The 27074-nt window shown below is 50.1% G+C and overlaps 7 protein-coding genes across 7 annotated transcripts; 4 read left to right on the forward strand and 3 right to left on the reverse strand.

The window, feature by feature from the left end:
- Positions 1-56: 56 nt before the first annotated feature.
- Positions 57-4511, reverse strand: MIND_01256000 (uncharacterized protein; the record flags this gene model as incomplete). The annotated part of the gene is made up of 27 exons (XM_037369044.1): positions 57-304; positions 357-504; positions 553-636; positions 688-891; positions 943-1127; positions 1182-1268; positions 1316-1442; positions 1493-1566; positions 1622-1902; positions 1949-2023; positions 2075-2088; positions 2141-2325; positions 2376-2506; positions 2558-2676; positions 2733-2739; positions 2788-2866; positions 2917-3266; positions 3316-3400; positions 3452-3475; positions 3524-3633; positions 3702-3801; positions 3856-3948; positions 4000-4009; positions 4069-4125; positions 4183-4255; positions 4304-4410; positions 4458-4511. The coding sequence occupies 27 exons, from the start codon at positions 4509-4511 to the stop codon at positions 57-59; spliced, it is 3111 nt and encodes a 1036-aa protein (XP_037214250.1).
- Positions 4512-6449: 1938 nt separating this feature from the next.
- On the forward strand, positions 6450-11095 carry MIND_01256100 (uncharacterized protein; the record flags this gene model as incomplete). The annotated part of the gene is made up of 28 exons (XM_037369045.1): positions 6450-6488; positions 6543-6640; positions 6688-6754; positions 6805-6861; positions 6912-6921; positions 6978-7170; positions 7233-7354; positions 7411-7434; positions 7502-7586; positions 7638-7920; positions 7965-7974; positions 8019-8104; positions 8200-8449; positions 8495-8506; positions 8554-8735; positions 8780-8786; positions 8833-8839; positions 8886-8957; positions 9003-9283; positions 9332-9487; positions 9542-9586; positions 9643-9729; positions 9783-9967; positions 10020-10223; positions 10277-10508; positions 10551-10787; positions 10982-11037; positions 11090-11095. 28 exons carry the CDS (start codon positions 6450-6452, stop codon positions 11093-11095), a joined length of 3093 nt encoding a protein of 1030 aa, XP_037214251.1.
- A 123-nt stretch (positions 11096-11218) lies between these two features.
- MIND_01256200 (uncharacterized protein) lies at positions 11219-12538 on the forward strand (the record flags this gene model as incomplete). The annotated part of the gene is made up of 7 exons (XM_037369046.1): positions 11219-11260; positions 11314-11487; positions 11539-11838; positions 11885-11930; positions 11982-12057; positions 12105-12337; positions 12387-12538. The coding sequence occupies 7 exons, from the start codon at positions 11219-11221 to the stop codon at positions 12536-12538; spliced, it is 1023 nt and encodes a 340-aa protein (XP_037214252.1).
- A 2040-nt stretch (positions 12539-14578) lies between these two features.
- Positions 14579-15598, forward strand: MIND_01256300 (uncharacterized protein; the record flags this gene model as incomplete). Its single annotated transcript, XM_037369047.1, has 1 exon — positions 14579-15598. One exon carries the CDS (start codon positions 14579-14581, stop codon positions 15596-15598), a length of 1020 nt encoding a protein of 339 aa, XP_037214253.1.
- A 209-nt stretch (positions 15599-15807) lies between these two features.
- MIND_01256400 (uncharacterized protein) lies at positions 15808-17468 on the reverse strand (the record flags this gene model as incomplete). Its single annotated transcript, XM_037369048.1, has 6 exons — positions 15808-16288; positions 16340-16414; positions 16467-16496; positions 16552-17259; positions 17314-17391; positions 17440-17468. The coding sequence occupies 6 exons, from the start codon at positions 17466-17468 to the stop codon at positions 15808-15810; spliced, it is 1401 nt and encodes a 466-aa protein (XP_037214254.1).
- Positions 17469-19267: 1799 nt separating this feature from the next.
- Positions 19268-21394, forward strand: MIND_01256500 (Lactose permease; the record flags this gene model as incomplete). The annotated part of the gene is made up of 11 exons (XM_037369049.1): positions 19268-19359; positions 19411-19570; positions 19616-19771; positions 19812-19993; positions 20046-20246; positions 20297-20361; positions 20414-20583; positions 20634-20860; positions 20911-21050; positions 21102-21173; positions 21225-21394. The coding sequence occupies 11 exons, from the start codon at positions 19268-19270 to the stop codon at positions 21392-21394; spliced, it is 1635 nt and encodes a 544-aa protein (XP_037214255.1).
- A 36-nt stretch (positions 21395-21430) lies between these two features.
- MIND_01256600 (F-box domain-containing protein) lies at positions 21431-22126 on the reverse strand (the record flags this gene model as incomplete). The annotated part of the gene is made up of 1 exon (XM_037369050.1): positions 21431-22126. The coding sequence occupies exon 1, from the start codon at positions 22037-22039 to the stop codon at positions 21431-21433; it is 609 nt and encodes a 202-aa protein (XP_037214256.1). The 5' UTR covers positions 22040-22126.
- Positions 22127-27074: the final 4948 nt, after the last annotated feature.

Consider the following 27074-nt stretch of genomic DNA (forward strand, 5'->3'; position numbering starts at 1 on the left):
TCCACAAAGTAAAAGAGTGTCGTCAACGTAAGTTGCAAATCGTGCAATCCCAGAGCTTAGATCCCAGGCGGGTGGAAGGACGTCAGGTTGGCGGGCCAGAGGCCAATCTTGCCTGGATCCCCGCCGATCCGGACGAAGACGGAGTGCGAGGGTGTGGGACCGTCGAGGATGAACAATTGATGGTATGCCGGGGGACTGACGAAGGCGTTGGGTGGCGCGGTTATTGTGCACGTGGTTCCAGAGCAAGAGAACGCTGGGAAGATGGTTCGCGCACCCATGGCATTTCCGTGAGTCGAAGAGACGGCTGGCGACCGACGTTTAGCAAAGAACCTGCTTGTAAGGAAGCATGGACTTACCTGACATGAGGGCTACTTTCATTGTAGAAGTCGTCCCTTGATGAAGGGTGACAATAATTTTCTGGCTGCTTCCGTAGGCCCAGTCGGTATTGCTGATAGTGAAACTTGGCTGTTTGAAACCTTGAGTGAGGTAGGGTGGATAATACGCCTGCAGATCCATTCAGTAAAAGACTTTGAAGAGAAGGAGAGACCTTACCTCAATACGCATCTCTTCTGGGAAGTTAGGCGTCTGTGGATCAGAGCCAGAGACAAGAACTCTCGCATCTGGAAGTAGAATTGCCTAAAAAAGCCACGTCGATAAATTGAGTGATAGAAGCTGCGGTAAGCGGACCTCAGAGTGATACAACCGGGCAACGATAGTATTGTTGAGGATCGAGATGCGCTGATTCGCGGGCTTGGCGGGGTCATAGAGAAGTGCGCTGAGATTGGGGTCGGTGGCAAGACCGAAACCAGCGACACCCTGGTGTGCCCCGTTCACGATCAAGAAGGTTCCATCGGGGAGTGGCGCCATGCAGGGCATCACACGTTTCGAGGGCTGTTGACGCAGATGAAGCGGAATATAGTCAAAATAAGACAGCCAACTCACCATACGCTCCAGCAGCCATGTTGGGTTGGTCGATTCAGGCTCAATCGATACACAATTGTCCAGCGCGATGCCCGCCCCGAAGCCGCTACCACCGCAAGTCAAAATGCGGACGGGGTCGGTATAGGGTGCATGTTGAGGGAACATCACTGCCGCTCCTTCGAGTGGATAAGTTCGGCCTGCCAAGACTTCAAGACGTCGTTAGCTATCGCAAAACGGAGGAAATGGAAAATATGACGAACAGTTGTTTACAGATCCGGGCAGATTTGGTAGTTCCTTGATGGTATTGAATGAATGTGGGTCGAGAATGCGCGCTTCATTATAGTAGACTGAACTCGCCGGTCAGATCTCGTCGTTGTAAGGTAAGCTAGCGTACCGATGAATATGTTTCCGCTTGGTAGAACGAACACGAAGGGATAGAGGTTGTAGGGATCTGTGCGTGCAAGCCAGTCCAGGTCAATCACGGTGTCACCCCCAACTGGTTTGGGCAGAATTTCCAAGTTCTATAATAGTGTCAATGAAGGTGTGTGGAATGAATCCAAAATGGACCGACAGGTTGTGGTGACGCATTAGAGCCCGTTTCTCCACCGATGACCAAAACGGAGCCATTAGAAAGCATGGTAGCGGCTGCAGGACGCGATTACTAAAGTTGGATCTTCGCATTAATGTCCAAGTTACGCACTGGGATACCATCGTTGGCGCTGCAAAGCCAGTTGTGTAAAATCTTCCTCCCAGTCGTTGGTCCCATTTACGCCGGCGGATCCGTCGGGAGCATACATCCGCACTCCCTTGGTCGAATCAAGTGACCAACCGCCAACGTTAAGAATGCGGCCCGCCTTATCAGGAAGAACGACACTCCCCGAGCAGAAGACATCAGACTTCAAGTGCATTTCCCGCCATGCCTTGCTGAAATTATTGGTAAGACTGAGGTCGAGTTCATAGGCGCCGGTAGAATTGTCGAATCTGATCCTTGTTGGTGAAAATTTTATTACGGAAAGGTGGGACTCACTCGGAAGTACCAGTTTTCTCGAGGAACACAACTTTGCCGTTAACACCAACAGTTGCAATCAGGGGGACGACAACTCTTGGAATATGTTGAGATGGTTGGTTGAAAGCAAGTGTCAGGATAACCTACCCAGGAACCAAGAACTATCAAGTATACCGTCAGTCAGATCCAATGGCGTTCCAGAAGAAAACGTACCTCGTAGCGACCGATGTTGGTTGGTGTATTCCAAACATAGGGCGGCGCACCGGTCCACTTGTAATACTGAATGCGATCACCACTTCCGCAAAGATGAATCGGGTCACCCGGGCACGGCAAGTTGCAATCACTCTCGGGAGCAAAGGTGACATTGGCGGCTTGAACATCCGCGAGATCGCCGCAGTCTGCCGAATGACATGAATGACGCGTGATCCAAACAGTGATGGCCACTCACAGCACTCCTGACCATACTCCATTCCGCCAACGGTATATCCAAAAGCGGCGCATTGACTTAAACAGGTCGTCGCTGAGTTGTTGGTGGGATAGATGTTCTGCCATGGAATAGCACGCGAGCCGACGGCCTCACTAAACCGAGTTGTTGATGTCTCAAGCGGAGGTAGAACTTGAATGGCTTACAACAGACAGCCCTGATAAGACCAAGACCCCGGAATGCTGCTGTTTTGCGCTGTCGGAACAGGCAGAATGGTGACATTCTTGCTTGTCGAATAAGTGCTCATGCGATTCCCGGCACCACACTGAAGCGAAACAGTCAATTGTATGTCCACCGTGAGTTTCGTCGTGAGGCACATACCGCTTCACTGTAAAATGTCCGTCAACATGAAACGGAATGATCGACGGCCACATACGTTGAGTTGCCGCCACAACCCATGTTGCAGTCGGCGTCAGTGGTGAGAGTGGCTCCAGCAATCAATTGATTGCCACAGACTGGTCCAACAAGTGAGCGATATGGAGCGCGTTCTAAGGCAATTACTGACAGCATTGAGTCTGGTGGTCAGAGGGTGAGTAACGCAAAATCAAACCAACAGGAATACGCACCGAGAACTCAGCAGCAGCGACCGAGAAGCCAAGACTACTGCAGCTGCTGACGCAGCTCTCAATAGTGAGGTTACTAGAGTCAGGTAGCTGATTTTGCACGATCCGACCATGAGCATTGTCAACGAAGCATCCAACGTAGCTCCAAGGCTTTGGCAGGTTCGTGACCGGAAACACAGGGGTTCCTCCGCCTCCATTGTTTCCTCCTCCGCCTCCACCACCACCTATGGGGCCGGTTGGACGATCCACTGCTGTATAGTTGTACATTGAAAGGCGGTTGGGCCCGCCGCATCTTGAACAAATTTTAGCTGATCCATCGAGTAAAAGGCGATTTGACATACAACTCTTGCGAGTTTCCAGCACAAAGCATGCCACAGTCAGTCGTGGGCTTCGGGCCAGCATTGGCATTAATCGCAGTCCCACAGTCTATGGTGGATTACTGGGAAGTCGTGATAGTGGGGGAAGCATTTCGCTTACAACATTCGTCAGCGAATTCAGAACCTAAGCGCAAGTCAGTAATTCAAGACCAGGTCATGAAAGGGCGCTTACCAGCAAATGGATAACCAGCTGTGAAACAAGCACTCGTACAGGCCTCGAGCGTCATCGGTACCGCAACGCCCAGACCGTTCGGTAGAGCCCTGACGCCATTGACATTATCGCTGTTAAGATGGAAAGCTTATTGAACATGCCGATCACAGTAAAGCGGGCATCCCCAGATGAAACGCACCTGTAACATCCTAAAGAGGTCCAGTTGCCGATCTTGGCCGGAATTGTTGGCGGTGGTGGGGGAGCTTTGCCGCTGGTGAACACGTTGAGTCGATTACCAGCTATCATAATCAGGTCAGTCAATTGCCTGGTTCAGTTCTTTGAACCGGGGTCACCTCCGCAAGATTCCGATGGGTTGCCAGTGCAAGCCATGTTGCAGTCTGTGAGTGGTGTTGTTGCGCCACCATTTACGACAAAGTTATCGCAGTCTGGATTATGGAAGTTTGGTGTGTGAAAGCAGGCGACGGATCATGACATACAGCATTCTTGCTATAGCACAAAGAAGCTAAGTCAGCGAAATGAATCGTAGCCAAACTGGATATACGAACTCCGTATTCTACGCCGGCCAATATGAATTGCTTGGTGTCACAGAAGTTGATGCAGCTCTATGGGGTTCGCGGGTTAGTGACCGGAGCATCCTTCGTTAGGGTTTATCTTCTAACCTCGACCGTCATCCCAGTCGTATTCACAAAACTTGCGCCCGACAGACTCCGCCCGGCACCATTCACGTTATCGCTGTTAGAATGGTATGTGAATGATCGGAGCTCCCTTTGGCTAACATACGAGTAGCAGCCTTTGGAAGTCCAGTTGCCTGGCAATTTTGTGGGGACGGTTTGTCGACGGAAGAGCAATGAAGAAAGAAAGTGGTTGCTGGGAGAAGCGCTGCATGACTGGAACAAATGTTAGCCCGGCAAGCGTAGGACTGGCGAAGACAAACATTAAGGAAAGAGAGGATGGCGACTGCCCCAACCAGGGCGCGCTGGGGGGACATGAGGGACCAGTTGGAGAGAGGCTGAATTTTGACGGCTGCCTTTATAGACTGGTGTTATGGCGGCTTGGATAATGAGGCGACGACGGGGGCTGTCCGCTTGCCAGTCTTGATATTTTCGTAAAGAAGACATTCACCCATCCAGGGGGAAGGTACCGCGTTGATTACGTCCATCAACAACGGCGAGGCCGGCCCAGCGGAAGGTCTCCGCACATAAGACAGCGTCAATTGGACCAGCAACATCGCGTTGGAAAGCAATCATCTGTCCGGAACCATCGTCATGTCCTTCCTGATAAACCTGTCAAAAACGGATGGTAGTGGTTTTCTTTAGATAGCTATAACGTCTTGTGCGGTCGTGATGTATGAGGAGGTTTAAGTTCGGTATGAAGCTAGAGTTTCGAGTTAGCGTCGGGCTAGGAAGAGAGCGAAGCATACTTTCTGTGCATAGTGGCAGGAGAATCTCTTTCGAGAGATCATGAATCTGGCTTGTCTGATGAATGAGGAACAAGAGAAATGCTCGACGTCGGAAGGAGACGACAGATGGATGACGCCGCTACGGCCGGACACCATGCGGACCGAAAGCCGATTCATTGCGCCTCATAGGTACACGAGCCAAGGTGGAGATAGAAGTGCGCATCAGCACACGAAATATACGTTGGAAGGGAAAAAAAATTGGGAGGTTACTAAACCAGCAAAGCATAATTGACAGCAACGAGTCAAACATGGAATAAGAACGAATAGACATACCATGTTGACAGGATTCTGCCTGCCAAACAGCTGAACAACAAAAGACATGGAACTCGGCGAGGGCAGTCCAGGGTATGTGATGGATGATCAGCATGAGACGAGGATTCGGACTAATCGAAGACCAGGCATAAAGCAGCATGGCCGCTGGCATCGAAACACGGCAGCTGTGCGCTCAGAGAGCTGCTGGAAGTTGAAAGCAAAGATCATTGGTCACGTGTGACACCTGTCTTTCGAGAGGTTCTCTGTCTTGCGAACGAGGATCCAGGATACATGACAAGCCTGCCTCCTGCAATTCAAGAATATACCCGGAAGACACACAAATCCACATGCACCTGTCCGAAAGACACGGCCAACCCTGCCGAGTCCGCTCGGCCAGAATGCTGAGAACGAAATTGTTCGGCCATAATTCAGGTACCCAACGCTGGTCGGCGCTGCTTTCTACCGCCGCTTGATACTGGCTTTTTACCCACTAGAGATCATCGACTCGTTATAAATGCTCTATCTGGCTGGTGGCACTCTTTGAGCGCTCACTGCCAAATCATATCTCCACCAGAATCTCAAGTACTACTAGTGGAACCAACAATCAGCTCTAGGAGTCAATTCTAAACTCGACAGAGCCTCTGCCACAGTTTAGATTTGCGACTAAAATGCTGTTTCTCCGTCCTGTGAACGTTTGGTTTTTGAATAACTACATAGTCAATCTAGATGATCACAACGACATCGTTTCCTTTCCCAGTGTTTGAGGAGCGGTAGTGAGAGCTCATGGTCGCTCAAACCATCCTGCCCTCGTAGTCAACTAACTAGTTACACCTTTCAAATTCCTCGTCTATACTGTAGCATACATATTCTTGAAATGGGAGGAAAACTACCTATTCTAGCGCTTTTCAGGATAAAAGGATAACTTTGGTGTAAATCAATATTTTGAAGATGCCATGATTTCGACAGAACGTCATGTCTTTCGACGACGACCACCAGAATGAGTCCAGATCGCGGATACCGCCCCCCGCGTGATATTCGTTCCTGGAGAAGACAGCAGCACAAACCTCCATGTCCGCCTTGACTCCGTTATCTGGCAGGTTTTCTCACAAACCTAAATGTTTCCTCGCTCGTGGAAATAGAGATTGTCTGCAGTATAAATCGTCGGAGAGGTCAAGAGAGCCACGTTAACGTCACCAAGCGTTAAGCTCACAACAAATGAGAATTGGGGCACTCATGGCCACCATGGCGTTCATGGTCCAAGTCCCTTGGATTTCCCGCCAGCGCCTCGAACTCATGAAATTTCTACAGATCGCGGCTTCTGGATCTTCCTTTCACCATGAGCATATGCGTCGTCAGTCCGTGCCAGCGAATCTTCCAGGCAACTGGTCGTCTATTGGTTGCTTCACGTTCAGTTCTCTTTGGTTTTTTTCTGTTCCAGCCGACAAATCCCCAGGGATAACACCGGTGCGCGGACACTCAGCGGAGCGACGACCACTGATCCGTCGAATATGACTGTTGAGGTCCGGTCTTCCCCAGTCTCACGAGTCTATTATTGACCGGTTCTGTCTAGAATTGTATCGCTTTTTGCGACGCCAAAGCCTTCATCTTTGCAGGACTGGAATTCCATGTCAGTTTGCGTCTTTGCTTTCTTATAGCTCAACGCTAATACGTCACCAGCAAGAGTGTTGTATGTCGTCCTACGAATATGCTACTCGAATGCAACCTCACGCATGCCCGACTTAGATTGTGATAATTTTATCGAAAACTCTGCTGTCAATGCCTCCCTTTCTGACTGTACTCTCGCCTGTACCGGAAATGCTGCCGAATCTTGTGGAGGTGCTGGTCGTCTGAATATATTCTGGAGCGGAGCCGAACCACCTCCACCACCGTCTATCCCCACATCTATCGGGGACTGGGTCAGCCTCGGTTGCTATAGGTATGTTTTATCGAGACCGACACTCGTTGATCATCAAAAATTGGACTCACTTCCTTCCTCAGTGACAACGTCAATGGCCAGGGACGAACACTAGTCGATGCAATGAATGTTGATGGCGGTGCAGCGAAAGTCTCGCTTGAGACTTGTACCGCTGCATGTTTCACCGCAGGAATGCCATACGCAGGTGCGGACGTATCGATTCATCACCACTTCGTCGCCCTCAATCTTACCTCCGGCCAGGAACTGAGTTCGCCGACGAGTGTTGTTAGTCCCTCCAATAGAGAAAAGATCTCGGATCTCAGAAGCAAAACTAACTTTTTGTGATTGGCAGACTGTGGAAATACTCTCTCGAATGGCGGGGGGCCTGAACCGCTTGCCGACTGCAATATGTTGTGCGCGGGAAATAGCTCAGAATTGTGAGTTGGCGCTCTAGGTCGGTCAATCCCCGTCTAATCATGATTATGAAGTTGTGGCGGAGGCAATCGTCTCTTGCTATTCCATTTCGTTGGCACTAATCTACCGCCTCCGCCGCCGAATAACGGTGGCGGGGGAGGTGGCGCTGGTGCTGGTGGGGCAACAGCCATTGCTGTCGACCTTCCTGGGTCTTGGGCGTATGTTGGCTGCTTTGTCGATGGCGCTCATGGACGTGTTTTGGACAACGAGCTTCCTGATGCTGCTAATCTAACGATGGAGAGCTGCGTTGCCTCCTGCGATGCTTTGAATTTTACTATTGCTGCAGGCGAGTTTTCGGTAAGTACACATTATGCTTTGAGAATCCGTTGATCTATGAACAGGTACAATGCTGTGAGTCTTAACTACGCAACCATGACATAAGCTAAATACGTCAGTTTGTGGCGATGTTCTCATACAAGGCGCTGTTGCGGCTCCGAATGCGGACTGTAATATGGCCTGCAGTGGGAATTCAACGTGTGTGGTCTCTATATCTTCCTAAAATCTCCTCACTTCCGGAATAGGCAAGCTGTAGGTTTAATATATCCGCAAGGTCAACTGGCACTGAATATACTCTAGTGCGGCGCGGGAAATCGCCTTTCGGTCTATTCAACTGTACCGAACGGCAATATCACAATTATACCAGTCCCGACTCCACAAAACACTAGTCTACCTGACTTGTGGGAATACCAAGGCTGTCTCGAAGAGAAACCGAATGGTGAAGGCAACGTCTTTCCGTGGCAGATACTACTTTTAGCAAATAACTCGGCCACCAACTGTCTCTCCCAGTGTTCTGCTTTCGGATATACTGCTGGTGGGATGGAGATTGGTTCGTGTCTTGTTCCAATAACCTGCAAAAATTGAAATGATCCAGGCAACCAATGCTGTCGGTCTGCCTCTCGTGCAGAATCACATTGATGACCGGTTTTACAGACTGTGGTGATATCTCAGACGTCGCCGCAAGTGGAATGACCATTCGGCCCGAAAGTGATTGTAATTCCGTCTGTTCTGGTGACCTTGCTCACCTGTGTGGTGGACCGTTCCGCATTCAATACTACAAATGGCAAGGTCAGGGTCCTGTGTGGCACACGCCCAAAATTACTGGACGATATGAAGTGAGTGGGCTGATTAAAGGAACTTGCCTCCTAACAGTTGGTAGTTTTTCGGTGAGTTGGTGCATACCAGAGAAATATATCCTTACGGAGGCCGTAGTTCCGGGGTAAGCTCTGCCACAAACGATATGCAGCGTCTGACTGTGGTGGCAGGCTCATTGCGCCGTTAATCGCGACAGTGAACATCAACAACAAGGTCACCTTTCTTGAGAAGTCTCCATCATTGTATGACGATTGCCCTTTTCTTTTCCTTTTGATCAACATTTCCAGCTTCGACAATACCACTGGCGCATATGAACTCGATCTCAGTCTTGCGAGTAACTTTTCTGCTGCCTGGCGGACAATGCACGTCAAGTCCAACATCTTTTGTTCGGGTAGCATAATCCTCCCAGACAAAGCTGGTCGGCAGCTGAACGTGGGCGGCTGGTCTGAGGACTCGACTAAGGGCGTGAGGTTATATACTCCCGACGGAAGCCCTGGTATCAACGGGACCAACGACTGGGAAGAAAATTTTACAGAGCTGAAACTGCAGCGGCAGCGATGGTATCCAAGTGGGTTTTCAAACGAGCAATGTGATAAAACATTGACCACGACTATAGCTGCTGCTATGCTCCCAAACGGCACAGTCATGGTTCTGGGTGGGGAGATTGGTTCAAACGACAAACCTGAACCAACTGTCGAAACACTGCCGACACCTCTGGGGGGAGACACTTTTATCTTTCTAGATTGGTTGAATCGTACGGATCCTAACAACCGTGAACCCCCCATGTTTTGTTTCTCCGGCAGTGTTGGGAGCTGACTCATTCTAGTTTATCCCTTCGTCTTCATTTTACCAAGTGGAAACATTTTCGTTGGTGTGTCATTATTTTGCTTCGGCTTGCATGCCCAAAGTCCTTACATACACCCGTAGTCTACTACAACGAAGCGCGTATCTTGGATGCAACCACCTTCGACACTATTCGAACGTTGCCCAATGCACCAGCCGCTGTCAATGATCGTGTGTTATCTAATCTGACCTATCTAGCGATCACCTGAGTGACTCCCTTCCAGCAACCGGAGGTCGAACATATCCACTTGAAGGCGCTGGCGTTATCATGCCCATTCATGCACCATATACGGATCCGATGGAAATTCTTCTCTGTGGTGGAAGCACGCCCGGTCCTCATACCGCCCTCGATAATTGTGTGTCGATCAAACCAGAGGTGGAAAACGCAACCTGGACCTTGGAACGAATGGTCAAGAGCTCATACATATCTTCGAATTCTCTTGTTTACCCGACCATTCTAGCCTTCTCGTCGTGTCATGCCCTGCATGACGCCTTTGGCTGACGGGACATTCATGGTTCTCAACGGCGCTGTTGCCGGTGCTGCAGGGTTTGGACTTGCATCCAATCCCAACCTGGGAGCGTTGCTTTACGACCCGGCTCTACCAGTCAATCAGCGTATTTCGATCCTCAACACGACCATTGTCGCACGACTTTATCATTCAGAAGTTAGTACTAGCAATGTCGAACATCCGAACTTGAATATTGACATCAACATCAGGCTGCCTTACTGCCCGATGGCCGCGTATTGGTTTCCGGTTCGGATCCAGAGGATAACATAAATCCCGAAGAACTCAGAGTTGAGGTTTACGTCCCTCCATATCTCGACCAGGGATTTATTCAACCATCATTCACTCTCAGCAACACAGACTGGGCATATAACAGCAAACACACGATCACCGTGAAACTACATCAGGGAACACCATCAACCATAAGAGTGACCCTCATCGCAGGTTAGCATATTTTATTCAAAAAGCTTGACTAATCCCTCCAAGCCACTGCTTCAACACACGGAAACACGATGGGCAGTCGTACCATCTTCCCCGCGTTCACCTGCTCGGGAACAACTTGCACCATCACTGCACCTCCCAGCGCGTCGGTATCGCCACCCGGTTGGCATCAGCTCTTCGTGTTGGATGGTCCAACTCCATCGCACTCAACTTGGGTTCGAATTGGCGGAGATCCTGGAAAACTTGGGCTATGGCCGGACTTCCCTGACTTTACCCTGCCCGGTATTTGAGTATCTCGTGGTTTATGTATGTTAATTTTTATGCTCTTGCGGAATAAGCCCGTGTGCGATGAGTTGAATCACTTGGGGCATTTTGGACCAAATATACTTGAATGGTTGGGGTTGGTTGACCGTGAGAATCCACGTGATCGTGGCTGATGGTAAATTTTTTGAAGTCCGCAACCACCACGAGTCCAGGACGTCGGCTTATCAACGAAACTAGGCGGAAGCATTGGAACATACTAAATACCGCTGTAAGCATACGGAAGCTGTACAGCACTCCAAGTCGAATTCATTATCTCGCAGTCTTGAATTCATATCTAATCAGACCAGCCACACCTGCTAAACATTGGGGCTGGGAATTATTATAGGATGTCAGAACCTTCCTGACTCTTGTTATCCAAGTTGTGGGGTTGCCACTTCTGGAATACCGGAATGTTGTCGAGTGTCGACCCAGTCAAACTGGAGCGAATCCTGGTGAGTAGTTGTAGTGGTGGTTTCCTCAACGATCTCATGACGCCGTCCATTAGAAAGAAGGGGTGGACAATGGTGCACTCCCTGCATCCTTCGTTGCGATTGGCGATGCAGAGGGGAACTTGATTTCATGCGCAGCCGGAAACAGACTCTTAAACAATCCAGCCAGTGGAAGCATCGGGGACGACACGATCTTTTGGATTTGCAGTCAGACAAAGCTTGTCACCTCTGTGAGTCGTCCGAAATATTGTATGGCCGCTCGTTTATTCAACATTCCACAGATCGCTTTACTACAATTGGTAGAGGCTGGCAAGATCTCTCTTGACACACCAGTGGCTCAAGTGCTTTTCGAACTAAGAAACCCGGTTCTTGTTTTGGCGCATGATGAATCCGGAAAAATCGCCTCCACAGCTCCAGTCCGAGGAAACATCACTATGGGCCAGCTGCTCAATCACACAAGCGGACTCGACTATTCTATCGATGGCAAGCAAGACACGACCGCACCCTGGTTCGGTGTGCATGCGACCTTCACCCACAACTACACGGGTGACGGAATCCAGAAATTTTTCGAGCTTATCAAGGTCGCTGTCAATGACGCATGCAACGGCCCCCGCTCATTAATATTAGGGAGACTTGCCCGGCGTGCCATTGCGGTTTGAACCTGGTTCAGACTGTATGTCACATTTCAGCCGTTTCTCGTCGGATAAACTGACTTTTTATCTAGGGGCATATGGCTTTGGTCACGATTGTGCTGGCTTCGTTGTCGAGCGACTTTCAGGCAAGTCCTTGGAACAGTACTTGTAGGTTCTGTCTCAGTCCTAGTATTACACTCAAATGGATGACCCAGCCAGGACCACATTTTCTCTCCTCTCGGGATTACAACTGCCTCCTTCAAGCTGTCCCAAGCGACGAAAGAAAAGCTTATGCAGCTATCGTTACGCAAAGCTGATGGCAGCATGGAATTGTTGGACATCCCTTCCTTCCACGACGAGCAGTCCACGGTCCATTTCGGCGGTCTCGGCTTGTATTCATCCCAGAAAGATTATACGCGGCTCCTTCAACACTTGCTACAGATTAAATGTCAGTCTGGGTCTCTAGTCAACTCACTGATACTCAAGGGATGCTTTAGTGGGCAAGGCGACCAAGCCGATTCTTTCGCAGTCGTCAGTCGATTCGCTTTTCATACCGACATTGACTTCCGCTGGCGCTGCTAATAATAATAATAATAATAAGCCCATATGGTCCCATATGTGGGTACTGGGTGACGACAAACGAGGGTGAGCTCTACCCTCCAAGGAGTACGTCGCCCCTCAGCCTCTCGTCAGAGCCATGAAGCCCATACAAGATAGATTATTAGATACCAGCCAGTAAGTCCAAAGATCAAACTGAATCGGTGGCGCTGTCCAAGTCAACGACATTGTCATGCAAAGACTAGCCAAGCCAAGCCAAGCCCCAGGGAATGCTGTGAAAGCGGCCGGTTCTTGGCAACAGCCATGAACAGGAGCACCGGATAAAACCCTCCATGCCCAAAAAACCCAGTGGGAAAAATGCATGGAAGGACGAAGTAGGAGTTCTCGTGCTCATACGACAGCGACGATATACCTCCCCAACATCGGCATGCCAGAGAATGGAACACAATTCTCATATGGACTCTTACTGAACATGGTAGACATGCCTGGCAAACGCAGAGCTGGTTCTGGTTCATGTAAGCGATCTACTTATTTCTCGATTCTTAACGTTGATGCATAGCTCAGGGACGGGTGAATATTCGACTGGTTCCGAATTTGCTCGCTGACATCAGTTCAGGCTGGGCAAACACATACTACTTTATCGATCCTTCCATGGGGATTGTTATGGTGTTTGGGACGCAGCTCACGCCCCCGGCAGATTCTGTGGTCACGAAGATTTTCGATTTTTTCCCGACTGGAGGAGGAAGTGTATGCTGCATTCGGATGATGGTTATATGCCAAAGGTTCAATTTAGCAATGAGCTAATGTGCCATATAGATCAGTACAATATTGGTTGCTTTCTTGCCCAGATCCAATCCGGGCCACGTGAGTGCGATGTGATTGGCAAACATGGTCAACACGAAATACGGGAGGCGATACAATTCGTTCCCGAGTCTTTTCTTCTACTTCGGAGCAAACTTACATCATTTGAAGACCGAAAATAGCACTCTTGGATCATAGTCAAGAGACAACCAATACAAACTTGTGATGCGGAGAGCAATCGTAACAAACCCACTCACTCCTTGATACCTGGGTCCATAATGCCGTACGTTACTGACGTCCCATATAAGGCGCCTAGAGGGGACTAACTAGCACCTCTGACTTTCTCTTTCACCCGTTTTTTCTCCTTTCGATCCGCGATCGCCTCCTTCCGCTCTTTCTTGATCCACCATGCGTTTTATTTCCATATCCATCCTCGCCGTCACTCTAGGCCTCGCAGCGTCTGGACTCTCAGCTCCAGTTCAGGTCAGCATCTCCCTAAGACTTGAGCCTAGCAAATCAGGTTAAACCATTGAATAGCATCCACGGGACCTTTCTAGCAGACCTGACATTGTCGGCCGCGCAGCGTACGTTCCAGAAGTCATCTCGTCCATTCAGGTGATTGATTCGCATTCATGTTATAGTGACTCTCCGTTGTATATGGCACGGGAAGATGCCTTCAACAGCGCGGAGAGACGCAGACCCGTTTCGGAGAGGCTCGTGACGGCATTGAAGCGTACCAGTATTGCTATGGGAGGGTTTGCGCGGAGGGAGTTCGACAAGATACCGTGTACAACGAAGCACAACCATTAGTGTTGCGGAGACAACAGTAAATCTCGACTCTTGAACTCTTCAGCATATAAAAAAAGACGAATGGATGCTGAGTGTGGGGGTCTTCAGTCTTATGAGTCGAGATACAATAACTTGAATGAGGGACACACGCACATGCAAGGCTTATCAATCGAGAGCTCATCAAGTCCCGGCATTGGCATAAGGCTTGACGTGACGCGTTTAAACTGAGCCGGTGCATTGAGAGCAAGATGAAGGACCGGACGTTTTCCAAGGAGCTCTTTCGAGGTATTGATGTGGATCTTAGTTGACTCGGGGAGTACAGTCGAGTTTTACCTAGCTTTACTGCTGGTGGTTCAAAATAATGATGTGCTGATCGCATCAGAGGACACCTCTTCGAAAAACAGCCAATCGGTTTGACTCCTTTTTGTACAGTAAGTTTTGTTCGGCAGCATCCAGCGCAAACAAGTCGTATTGATCGGCTGATTCTGATCCTTAAATATCGCCTTCGACCACAGCTAGCCGTCCCAGAGCCGTACTCCAAATGCGTGCTTCCACGAGCCCCATCATGGCCCTTCCTCCAGAGCTGTTATCCACCATATTCGAGTCTTTCATTGGCACCTTCTCGCCTCTCTCCGGGAAGAGCTCTCCCTTCGTTCTCGGAATGGTGTGTCGATACTGGCATAACGTCTCTGTGGCCACCCCAACAATCTGGAGCTCATTCAAATTAGACTTCTTGTCATATGCTTGGTTGGACGGAATATCGCCGAACACAATGACGAAACACGACAGCCCAAGGCGGCTCAATCTACTTTCTCTGTGGCTACAGCGTTCCGGCAAAGCTCCTATCAGCTTCCAATTCCACGGCTCCGAAAGTCAGATGGCGGTTTCCCGACAGCTCTTTCAACGGCTTCTTCTCCATTCTAAACGGTGGAGACACGTAGTGCTCAACGTTCCCCACTCTTTTCTTGACGAACTCAAAGGGGACATGTCGATGTTGAAGTACCTCAACATCGATCCGCACAAACTTCCCTCCACCAACGATCAAATCCACATCATCGACAACGCCCCAGAGTTGACGCATGTTGTCCTCGGGGACTGCTTTGTTTTGGCTGCCATTCACCTTCCGTGGAAGCAACTCACCCATATAACCGGTGTCTGCCTCTATAAACGAGAAGCATTTCACCTCATTCAAATCGCGACGCGTCTCCTTCGTCTTGAGCTCCATGTTATCGACGACTCGGACGACATCCGCACGACCGAGACTGAGATCAAGTCAAATGTACGTCATCTGGAAATCTGGCTGCGCAAAGGGAACCTGGCCGTTTCCGAGGTCCTCTCGTCGCTATTTCTCCCGTCGCTCGAGTTTCTCTTTGTTCACCAGCCGCACATCAAACCCCAGCATCTTTATGCACTCGGCGCAATGATTCACCGATCCGACTGCCCCCTGCGAGAAATTCGACTGGATGTTGAAGACCATCTTCACAACCTCTGTCAAACGACATTGTTATTATCTATACCGATCACATTCGGACGAATGGACAACCAATATATCTCATTATAACACCAAACGTCCCAATATGGTGACCCAGTTGATGGCCCAGTTGATCGCCTCACAAATTCTCGAGAAACTTAGGGAAAGGAGGGTGATCTGGCGCCAAAGTACTTGATGCGGTTTTTGTCCAACCCGATTCCATTCGCACTGATTAGAAGTGATTCATACGGTAGGACGACAAAGAACAGTAAAAAAGAATGTTAAAATGTGTTTGCAATTTAGGCAGCAAGTCTAGCCCGCTTGGACGGTCGTTCCGTCACTTCCGGGGACCTTCCCCTCGCACATCGAGTTGCATGAGCAGCATATCGCTGTTCGCCAACACACTGGTCGCCGCAAAGCTTGCATTGGAGACACGTGCGAGCCCGAGCCGGCTCAACACGGTGCTCACGATGCATATGGGCAGCAAGTTGTTCAGCCGTATAGCCACGCTGCTCACAACAGCCAGAAACTGGGCAACTACGGGCGGGAGCATGAGAGCCGTGGATGTGGGCTTGCGCCGCATTAAGCGTGGGGAGGATGTGGTCGTCGCATGAGGGAAATGGACAAGCATACGGATTAGTGCCAATCAAACTCGCAGAAGGGGCTTGAACGAGGGGAGTCAGCATATCAGGCCTGATTTGCGGATATTCGAGCGCAAGCTGGCGAACAAGAGCTTGTGTAGCTGGCAGTGCTTGGGCATATGAATGCGGATCTCGAGCTCTGAATGGGAAAGAACATAAGCCCGGCAAAGACAAGCAATGATATACTGACGATGAACGATCGAGGACAGCACGGTGAAAGTCATATGGGCCAGCCGAGTCGTAGTAGTAGCCATCAAACCTAGCGCTGAGGATTGCGAATTAGTTATGAAGACATTGCGGGCACACTAACAACTCACTCAAAAATATGTTCGTCGGAAGGACGATCGCTAAAAATGTGATAAGATTCGACTCCACGTCATATGTAGTAAGTATTGTACTCACTGCACAAGACCCTGGTGGATGACGGGAACCGAAACCAAAACCACCGGGATATAGCCCACAACCCTTTGCGCGACCACTGCTGGAGATGGGAAGACGGGAGCCCCATATGGAGAAGAGAACGTGAAGGGGAAGCTGATCGGCTCTTCGTAATCGCCTTGAGCCGTGGTGGCAACGTAGTCGTGTAGGCGAGTGCTCCAAAACTCGTTCTCCAGTTGTTGATCACGAGGGTGCTGCTTGGCGTGGCTTTCAGAATGGACGGCCGAACACGCCTCCTCTGAGTCGTTTTCATCACCATAGTAAGAATCTTCTTCTTCTTCCTCATACTCGCTGAATTCTCCGTTCTCCACAAATGCCTCATCGTCGGAGTCGTCTTCGGTGCACAAAGGGGGAAGCGTTTGCGGAGAGACCTCGGGGCTCGAGGCTGGGCGGTCAAACGACCGATCTGCGGTGGGTGACCCGGACTCGCTATCTTTCCATTTGGAAGTGACAACGACTTGACTCCGACTGAAGACCGATTCTGTTGGAGACGACACTTTGTTATATTCGGCAGGGCACACCGGTGGCGGGGAAGTGAATCGACAAGGTGTTGGTGATGGCGACACTGGAGCGCCTGGACGCTCAGTCTCGTCAGCAAAACGCTTGCGAGCGTGGCTGGAACGACGAGATTTCAGGGGACCCGTAGTCTTGCCTGGCCAGACTTTGGCTTTCCTGTGAATTAAGACCTTGGTTGGGTGGCATCTTGAACGACGGGGTGGCACGTACGTGGGACTGGTGAGACGATACTTGCTGGGTTGGTTGGGGTTTGCAGAGAGTGTGGGCAGCCCGCCAGCGGACTGAGAGCTGAGGAAATCAATCTTGGTGTAATGTATGGAGGAAAGTCAAACTCACTTATTGGGCATGAGTCGTTGAGCGGACATGAGAGAGCGTTACTGTTGGCGTGAATGAAAGGGGGGGCTTGAAAGACAGCAAATAGGCTGATCGTAGGAGAAAGACGAGAAGGTAGAAAGATGTCAGGGATATTAGAGTTTTTATACCCGGACAGAGGTCCTCGAGTTCATTGTTCTTCAAAGCGCTGATCAAGATTTTGAAGGTCAAAGAAGGCGGTGGAACATTTGACTGATGCTTTGACTAGTTGAAAGGAATTGACGACGGCGAGGAGTGGATACGAATAGAGGTCAAACATTGAATTTGCGCTGCTCACAAAGGCACAAGAAGAAGAACCTTGAATCAGCTTGGAGATTGACGTCTTCGTTCTTGGTCCTTGGAAGTTAGGCTCTAATGTTCAGGCAAATCGATGGACGGCCATGCTGGGGCTCAGGCGAGTTTGCAGAGCAGCGCTCAGCTCGAACCTTACTTGAAGCCGGCTTCCTGGCAAGCTCATGGGTTCCTTGTACAAGCCTTGAAGGTCACTGGCACAGCCACTACTCACTCTGACGTCCCAGAAGCCATTGGACAAAGATTCACGGTCTATGACCAACCCAGAACCTTCCGCGCTACATATCCACCCGAAGGACCTGTAGAAGTGAACCCGGTTCACAAAGACTGTCATCCAAGTTCTCATACAACTTTCAGATTTACGACGGCCTTCCCGTGGGTCTCGTTTGCGACCCAACTGCTCAGTATTTTCTTAGCTAACAGCCCGGGCCCGGACATCTGACCATCTGTAGCCCACAAATATGCCTACTTGTCAGCTTAGAAACCGACCGACCCAACGGCGAATGGCTTCTCAGCACCAGCGCCATCGATTACATCATATGGGCGGTTCACCACGCCCATGAAGAGAGCCCTCTCTTCGACGTCGACGAAGCTGCATCTCGTGCAGCGCACGCACCTCCAATGGAGTCATGGTGCAACACCCCCCATTCGCGAATGAGGTTATATAAAGCTGCAGCACTGGGAAAGGGCTGGGAGACACACCCTACGTTTAGATATTCTTGCGGTACGACCTCGTTAAATCTTACCCGCTTTTTCTCACTTATCATAGTTGAACTGAAAAACAGTTTTGGACACACTTTTGACGGGTTGAATGGCCAAATGCTATTCTTCGACTTGTGCGACCTAGGGCGGTCGACAGGCTGTTCAGCGAAACATATCGTGCCGACTCGGACATTGCCTAGTTCTAGGCAAGGGCACAGTCACGGTTGAAACTTCGACTTGAAGGTCCTTCCTATCTATCGCCACCTCTTCTAACCCTCGAATCTCTGCAATCCACGCTGTCCATGACGCAGTTGACGGAACGTGAAGCCATAAAACATTTCACGCCTCACCCATCCGAATTCTCGGGCTTTCGGTGGCGACTGCTCGGGTAAACTATCATCGATAGTATGATGGCAAGATACGCAAACCTGATCCAGAATCGGCGCTGCAACCTGTACAATCTGGATATTCATTTCTTCACCCAGCCTCTGCTAATTCGGAGGAGTTCACGCTGACGCCACTATTAGTTTTCCCCGACATAGTTTTGTTGTTCACGATACGACTTCGATTGGGATGTTATAATTGACCTAACCATGGCGAAGGGACAGTATCATGTCGGCCACTCAAACTTCTTCCCGCCATCTGCTGCCTTCCGCCGACCTTTTTCGGTAACTGTTCTCTCCCTCAAGTCCTCGTTCCCGACCTATATTTGAACGACGGGCCGTTTCTCCATGAGAGATATTTAAAAGGAGGAGGGAACGCTACTGGATCCGGATCTCAAGCCCCACACTGTTCTGAAATGGCTGTTGGTGCTTCGGCCGTGTCTCACAATGAGGCGAATGCCTACACACATCTTATGGACCCGCGAAGAAAGTGGTATAACAACAGACGGTAAGAAAACCTTGGGTTGTCAACTAAAATATCTTACTCGACGTTTTCAAGGCTCATCGCTCTGAATGCGTGGATTGTTCTGTTGTTGATCACTTCCAGCACGAACGGATATGATGGGTCGATGGTTAACGGCTTGCAGTCTCTCCCGCAATGGGAGCAGTCGTTCAACAACCCCACCAAAGGAAAACTAGGGCTGCTCAGTGCGATACAAGTATGGCATCATCTTGTCCCCGTATCCAAACTGAAGCAACCTAAGAACATCGGTGCTCTTGCGGGCTATCCTTTCGCTCCATATCTTTCTGATGGAATTGGCCGACGAGCAACAGTTTTCATTGGCGCACTCATCATGGTGATCGCGACTGTCATTCAAACCGCTGCACAGTCGGTGGGGATGTTTATTGGTGCTAGGTTCGTCTTGAACCTTGCAAAATTTGTTGGCTCAATGTTTGCAGATTCCTCATTGGTTTCGGGCTGACATTCGCTGGCAAGCTTTACTGAGATTTGATCTCTTGTTAAAATTCACGTCGTGCTTAGCTAATGCTGCTCCAATGCTTGTAACGGAGTTATCATACCCTAAATATCGCGCATCGCTCACATCGGCTTACAATTCCCTGTGGTACTCCGGTGCGATTGTGTAAGCTCTATATTTAGTTCTGATTCTCATAACTCATGATTCCTGTTCACAGAGCAGCCTGGACGACTTTCGGCACCTTCAAGATCAACAGCACTTGGTCATGGCGCGTTCCGTCAGCCCTCCAAGCGCTTCCCAGCGTCCTTCAAGTCCTGCTCGTTTGGTTTGTTCCGGAATCACCTCGTTACCTCGTGAGCAAGGGTCGCGAGACCGAAGCACTGAAGACTTTGGCATACTATCACGCTGATAGCAATGAGTAAGTTGAGACCAGATTCTTCGTATCTCTTCTCTCTGACTTGGTTCCAGAGACGATCCCCTTGTGCGATACGAATTTGAAGAGATCAAATCGGCCATCGAGTTTGACAAGACTGGTATACGAAATTTGTTGGTCACGATCAAGTAATGCTCACTTTTATGCTCCAGTTGCACAAAACATTGGCTGGCATGCCTTCATTTCAAGCCCTGGTAACCGAAAACGTGTCCGCATCATTGTCGCCATCGCATTCTTCTCGCAATGGTCGGGCAATGGACTTGTTTCTTACTATCTGAACAAGGTCCTTGACCAAATGAGCATCACCAACCCCACAACACAGGTTTGTTCCATTTGACAGTCCAAATATCTGCCCTAATAAGCTTCCGACAGCTACTGATCAATGGCATTCTGTCGATTTGGAACCTCGGATGGGCATTAGCTGCTTCATCCATGGTTGAGCGCTTTGGGCGTCGACTTCTCTTCCTTACCTCTGCTGTCCTCATGACCATTTTTCTCGCCCTCCAAACAGCGTGCTTTGGGCGCTTCCGTGTTGCGGGAGACTTCCATTCAGCACACGCCGCGCTTGCATTCATTTTCTTGTTCTATGCTGCTTACGAGTTTGTGTTTTCCACTGTTGGTGGTGTCGTTGCTGACTGGGCTCTTGCAGTATTGCCTTCAGTCCCCTCATCGTTACCTACACGCTCGAAATCTTGCCATATAAGCTTCGTGCCAAGGGATTCAACATATTCAACTTCACGATCTCTCTTGCTCTCATATTCAACCAATACGTCAATCCAATAGCTTTCGGTTAGTTTCTGCTCATCCTCATTCTCGTTGCGCTGAACGTCTGTTTCATAGATGCATTGAGTTGGAAATACTACATTGTTTATTGCGCATGGCTCGTTTGCGAAACGATCTTCTTGTACTTCTGTAAGTTGGCGGGTTTTTGTTCTCTTCACATAGCACTGACACCGTTCTCAGTCGTGATCGAAACGAAGAACCGCACTCTCGAGGAAACGGCGGCCCTCTTCGACGGCGAGGACGCGACGGAGCAGATTGCTGATGCAGCCGCTAAGCAGGCGGGAGCTGTCCATGACATCCTGGAGGATTCCGAGAAAGCAGCTTCAGGTTCCGCGATTCACGAAAAGTAATAATATCAGTTTGAATTTATGCTGTCTGCACACTAACTATTCATCCTCTGCGAAAAAAGAGCCCTCCCAGACCTGCTTGATTTCGTCTGACGGTCCTGGTTCATAGACGGGATGCGGAGGGTATTCTAAGAGGAGGTCTAGCTGTCCGCTTTCCACGCTTGAGACGATCATCGGATGTGTTGGACTAGGTGAGAGTCCTGTGATGGAGCGCGGAAAAACTCGAAGCGTGCAACTTTCAGTGTCGGAATGCGGGCTAGGATGAACTCGAGAATGGCGTTGTCTGAGATGGTTTGGATATTCTGCATCGACAGCTCCTCTAAGCCTGGCAACAAATATCTCCTGGAGAACCTCCACCGGTAGTCGTCGAATCGGCGCAAGCAGAGATTTGTGAGACTCGATGAATGATGTGATGGTATCCCGTTCTGCGAGTAAAGCATTCAATGCCTTTTGAAGATCGAAAATCCGAGCGTCCAGCTGGTGCAGGCTCTTCAATGGCTCCTCGATTAGTTTTTGAATATGAGAGAATTCATCGTCGGTCGGGCAGTAGTTCGTGCCCAGTTTTGATGCAAACGTTGACATGGATGTCAAGACGAACCAGTCGTTGATGCCACCAGTGGATGGTAAGCCGTGAGGCAGACGTGACATGGAGGATGCCTTTGCCGCCCTACGGTGTGGAAATGAATTGCCAGCGCACGCGTAATATGCAAGACGCACGCACTTCAAGTTTGGTGGGGTAGTGGTAACCTGGATCGTTTGGGCCGGCCCGGATGTAATCAAAATATCAAATGGTCGCATCAGTCCTTGCTCTTCGTTCACGCCTGCTCTGTGACTGCAATCTCTCGCGTTCCACACTATGAACAATGCAGTAAAATTGCTTTCCGCACCCACAAAACAATCTAACGCTAGCACCTCCGATGGTGAGTCGTGACAACCCTTCAAGTACGACATTTCCTCAGTTTCACTTGTAGCTAGCACAACCACTTATTCTGGAGAAGGTATAGAACCCGCTTAAACAGATGCTTCTGGCTCTCAGCCCGTGTGCAGCAGACGCGCCCGGGCCAGAATATTGGTGTGCAACAAGAATGACTCGGTTATCACTCCGATTCGTGTTTCTTTTTTTTTAGCTACTAGTACTTCCTCTTCAACTTATTTACACAGAATATTGGTCGACCCTCTTTCTTGTGCACTGGCAACAGCCCCGGGTCCTCCCTTGTCTGGCAACACCAGCGTTCCCAGCTCAAAAACCACGTTGACGTGACTTTGGCGCCGAGTTGACGGCCATGTGCGTGGAAGACGATGATGCTCTTGCGGCTCTAAATTGCCCGCATCATTGACAACAAAGCCACACAAACAAACCAGGCAGAGGATTCGGGTTCGGAGGAGGGCAAACGCTCAATGCTCAAAGTCGAACTGTACTCGACAACTTGAAGATCCCTGCGAGGCTCTTGCAAGGGAAAAGAGAAGGCTGATGGGCTGCCACAGCTCCCATGGTGTGCTCAATGATGCTTGACCGAAGTTGGGATGGACGACTTGGTAAGATGGATGTGGGTGATCTTTCCTACGCTGTGGAAACAGTCAAGGGGTTGACCAAACTTCTCAAGGGTCAAGTCAAAACCTTGTGGAACAATGAGTATCTTGGCAAATGCTTGTCACTGAATGGTGTGTAGGATTGCATAGTGTCTGATAAATTTGTATCCCAATTGCATCGTTAACGTTGCGCTGGCCACCTCTTTATGAGGACTGTGATATCCCGACCACCTGCGTTTTGGAGCTACAGCTAGATTTGAGCAGAGAGTGATCAGGTCGAAAACTCGATGCACACATAGACCACTTTGAATCGTATACTGATGGCACGCGAAATGGCAGCCATCCCAAAGTCGGAAATGAAGTATGCAGTGGAGCACTGAAGATCCGTGGGGTATCAGTTGTACCCCGTAAACGATCCAGAGCAGCTAGATGGTGGGATTTTTGGAAACTGTGAATCTGATAGTAAGTTTCATCAGCATGATCAGGTTTGCAGCATTAGAATGGATATACTCAAGAACGAGCATTAGCGAGGGCTTTTTTAGAGGAGAAAGACTATCCCTATCCCATGGAAGCTCCGGAAGAGAGAGAGAGCGAGAGGTAAGAAAAAGGTACCCACCGCCTGATAGCTGGTAGATCCTATGCTTTGGGGGGGAATCGAACCCCCGGCGGGTCGAAACAGTAGCGAATCGACTTGGCAACGACCCAGGTTACCACTACCCCACCAAAGCAATGGAAAGCGCTGATTCTATAGAGATACAATGTGCTCAAACTCGTAGAGCAATTTTATTTATCAGAATTCCGAATAAGGACCGTGTTTTTGGGTTGGTTTTGTGAGTTTAAAAGTGGAGATGGCACAAGAGGAACGATCCAGGCTACGACTACCCCACTACACACTGTCCTGTAACGCTCAGAGATGTACCAGTTCCCTCAAGAGGTGGTTTGATGGCGGCATGATGAGGGCTTGTAATCACCGAAAATCTCTCCTTCAAGCCATCCATTATATATCAAAGCTATATCTCATGCTACAGGTGCATATATGCTGCACTCTTGCGTACTAATTCCCGCTATCTCTTTTGTTTTTGCGTCGAGAATCTCGCATCATTGAACGCAGTTACGATCACCGAAGCAATGATCGATTGATGTTACTGAAATTGATCAGTTCCTGTCCTCGGTTGCATCCGAGATGATGAACACAGCTCACTGGCAATCACACTAATATCACCCCACGCTATACCTGTGTCCGGCCAACAAGTGAATCCCAATGTTACCACAGCGGGGTGACTCGCCGCCACCTTACCCTCGGTTTCCAAGGACCGCTCCCTCAAATAGCACCCGCGAGGATTACCATCTGCCCCTCGATTTTGAGCCCAGCGCAACACTGACACTTGGGTCGCTTCTGCTTCTCCCTTCCGCGAAGATTGTGTTGACAGAAATGGCCCCGCGGATCAGCAGCGGCAGGCTTTCGGCGGACCACTGCGCGAGCTTCCGAGTATTTGCGACAACTGGTGGTGACGCCCTCTGACGGCCTGCAGCGTTTCACGGCGCGTGACTACTTACATATGCCAGTGTGAAGGACTCCGAGGACTTGGTCTGCCGATCACTAGACCCGGAAGTTGAACCACGACCAGTAACAAGAGGGAGAGCTGGCTTTGTCCTCGAGAGCTCCGTCGAAAAGCTCCGCTCCGAGCCACACTGGGAGAGCAAGTTGACATTTTACCTCGGAATATGTCGACTACATAAGCGCTGCTCAAAGAAACGTGGCAAGATGAACTGCTCCAAATCTTCAAGCGGCGTCACTCATCCAATGTCGGCCTTCAAACAAGTGTCGTTCTTCGAAGCGGGTAAGTAACAGGATTCCGTGCGTTTTGCTGCCTCGGCGCACTTAACCAGATGGAACCAAGGAAAACCGCGGAGATCACTTTGTTGAGAGTGGTTATAAAAGACGCGGTGCTCAGACAGGCCAACGCCATCGCGCTCTTCCCTCACACCATTGGTACTGGCATAAATGAATGCCGGTCTTCCTCGTCGACGACACTCTTCGTCTCATTTTCGAGATAGCCGCCCAGGATGACCGACGAACAGCATTGAAACTGGTGCTTGTTTCGCGTATTGTACGGGACTGGTAAGTTGCTACATTGGAGACCCTGAACTACTAGTACCACAACGTCAATAGGATCGACCTCGTCTTGTATAGGACGATCCATCTTCGTCGCCAACGGACAACAGACAACTTCATTCGCACCATCGAAACGTCTCGAACGAAGCAACGCTCGTTTTTTGCCACACAAATCAAGTCATTGACTATCCTCTTCGATATGCGACCTGAAGACGTAGTTCGTGTTGCAACAGTCTGCACCGGCATCGAGAATGTGACCTCGTGGTATCTGCCTGCCCAGCCGGGACCAGGAATTCCATCTCCTCGACGTAGCCCTCTCTCTTGCTTGATGTTCTCTTTACGACCACGCCGAATATCATCATGGCATGGAATCGTCGCCTCTCCCGACCCCCACTTCTCGATACCCTTCTTCAGCCAGGTAACACACCTCACCATCGTTAACGTCTGGGAAGAATGGGCCTCATGGCCTTGGCCGCCATGCGCGTTGCCTACTCTCACACACCTGTCGCTCGACTACACCTTCGGCGCCCGGACCCTACCTTGTCCCGAGATCTGCCGTATAGGAGAAACTGTTGAAGAACTCCTCCGGTCATGCTGCCCTTCGCTCCGCGTTTGCGGCCTACGAATCGACCAACTCGAGACAGCGCCAAGTGTGTTGACCCTCGCGGAATACTTCAATATGCGGGACGAGCAGCGGGTGGTCTTGTATCGCCATAGAGAACCGTTTCAAATCCGAGAGGCCCATTCTTCGTCTGAAAGCGGGATGTGGGCGGCACTGGATTCAGCAGTAGAGAAACTGCTCGTGAGAGCACAAGATGGTAAGCCGCTCTGTTGTCGCGCATCTATTCTGCTTTTAATAGATATTCAGCGCGGCGTGTTGTGACGGTCAGCCCACTGTCGACACCGCGTTTTCAGGTAGCTTGGATCTAGTGTTTTTGAATACTGCTGTGCTGTGAGTCTGGTGGAAAACCCCACAGTATCGAATCAATCACGGTGTGGCGTCGCGATTGGAAGGGAGAAAAATGTCCTATCTGTCTTGCATTTGCTGCCGCGAGCGTTCACAATCTGAGAAAACACGACGTCATTGACGAGAATAGCTCAGGAGTTCAGCTGAGCTATCGCGTGATAAAATGACGTTGAACACTAGCGAGATAACAGCCGGGGTTTGCCAGGGCGTTGCCGCGTTGGATAAAAAACTTTTGCATTCCTCACGTGCTATGACGTAGGACACGTTTTTTTCTTGTGCATGTTCCTTTCAAACCGAAAGATCCGGGTCGCATTCGTGCACTGATAACTGGAACTTGAATATATCTTTTTTGACAAGTTATCTCTCTCAACGGAAGTGCGCGGCTGTTGGGGCTAAACGGAAAACTGCTCCCGGGAGCCACTGCTGTTGGTGATCGACGCACGGCCTGGAATCCTAGTGGGGCTTTATAAACCATCCATGTTACGCATTGGCTGCGCTGTGGCTCCTTGCTGCATCCTCTTCCCCTTCTCCACTTTCTCGCCGACATCGACTGTCGCGTCCGTCCGCTCTCCCTACGATGCCAACCGCAATCCCAACCGCAACACACCACGTCAATGACCCGGCGTCCAGGAAACGACGTGATTCAAAGCCACCTTCCCCACCCAGAATATATGCTGCTCCCTTGGGCTCCGGTCGTGGGTCTAACCCACCATCACCACCACTCTCCATATGCGTGAAGCTCAATGCCGATGTTCGAGCCAATCCGGTGCTCGATGCTCCGTATTTTGACTTGGCGGGACATCTCGAGAGCCGCGCCTATACTATTTCAAACGTCTCGTATGGTGACAATGGCAAGGACCACACCGTGACCGTCCTCGATGTTGGAGTTCAGCGTCTTCTACCTTCACCACCAAAGTCTCCATCAGTACCGACGAGGCCCTCGGGCGCTTCACCGTCGTTTTTCGTCCACACAACAGGCCTCGGTTCCCGGGCAATGTTCGCGAGCGAACCTCTACCCGCTGGCTTTACGATTGTCGTTGAACGGCCCGTCATGATAGCGCCGTATATTA

This window comes from Mycena indigotica, assembly GCF_014461135.1.
Source record: "Mycena indigotica strain 171206Taipei chromosome Unknown Mind.scaff0013, whole genome shotgun sequence".
Taxonomy (NCBI): Eukaryota; Fungi; Basidiomycota; class Agaricomycetes; order Agaricales; family Mycenaceae; genus Mycena; species Mycena indigotica.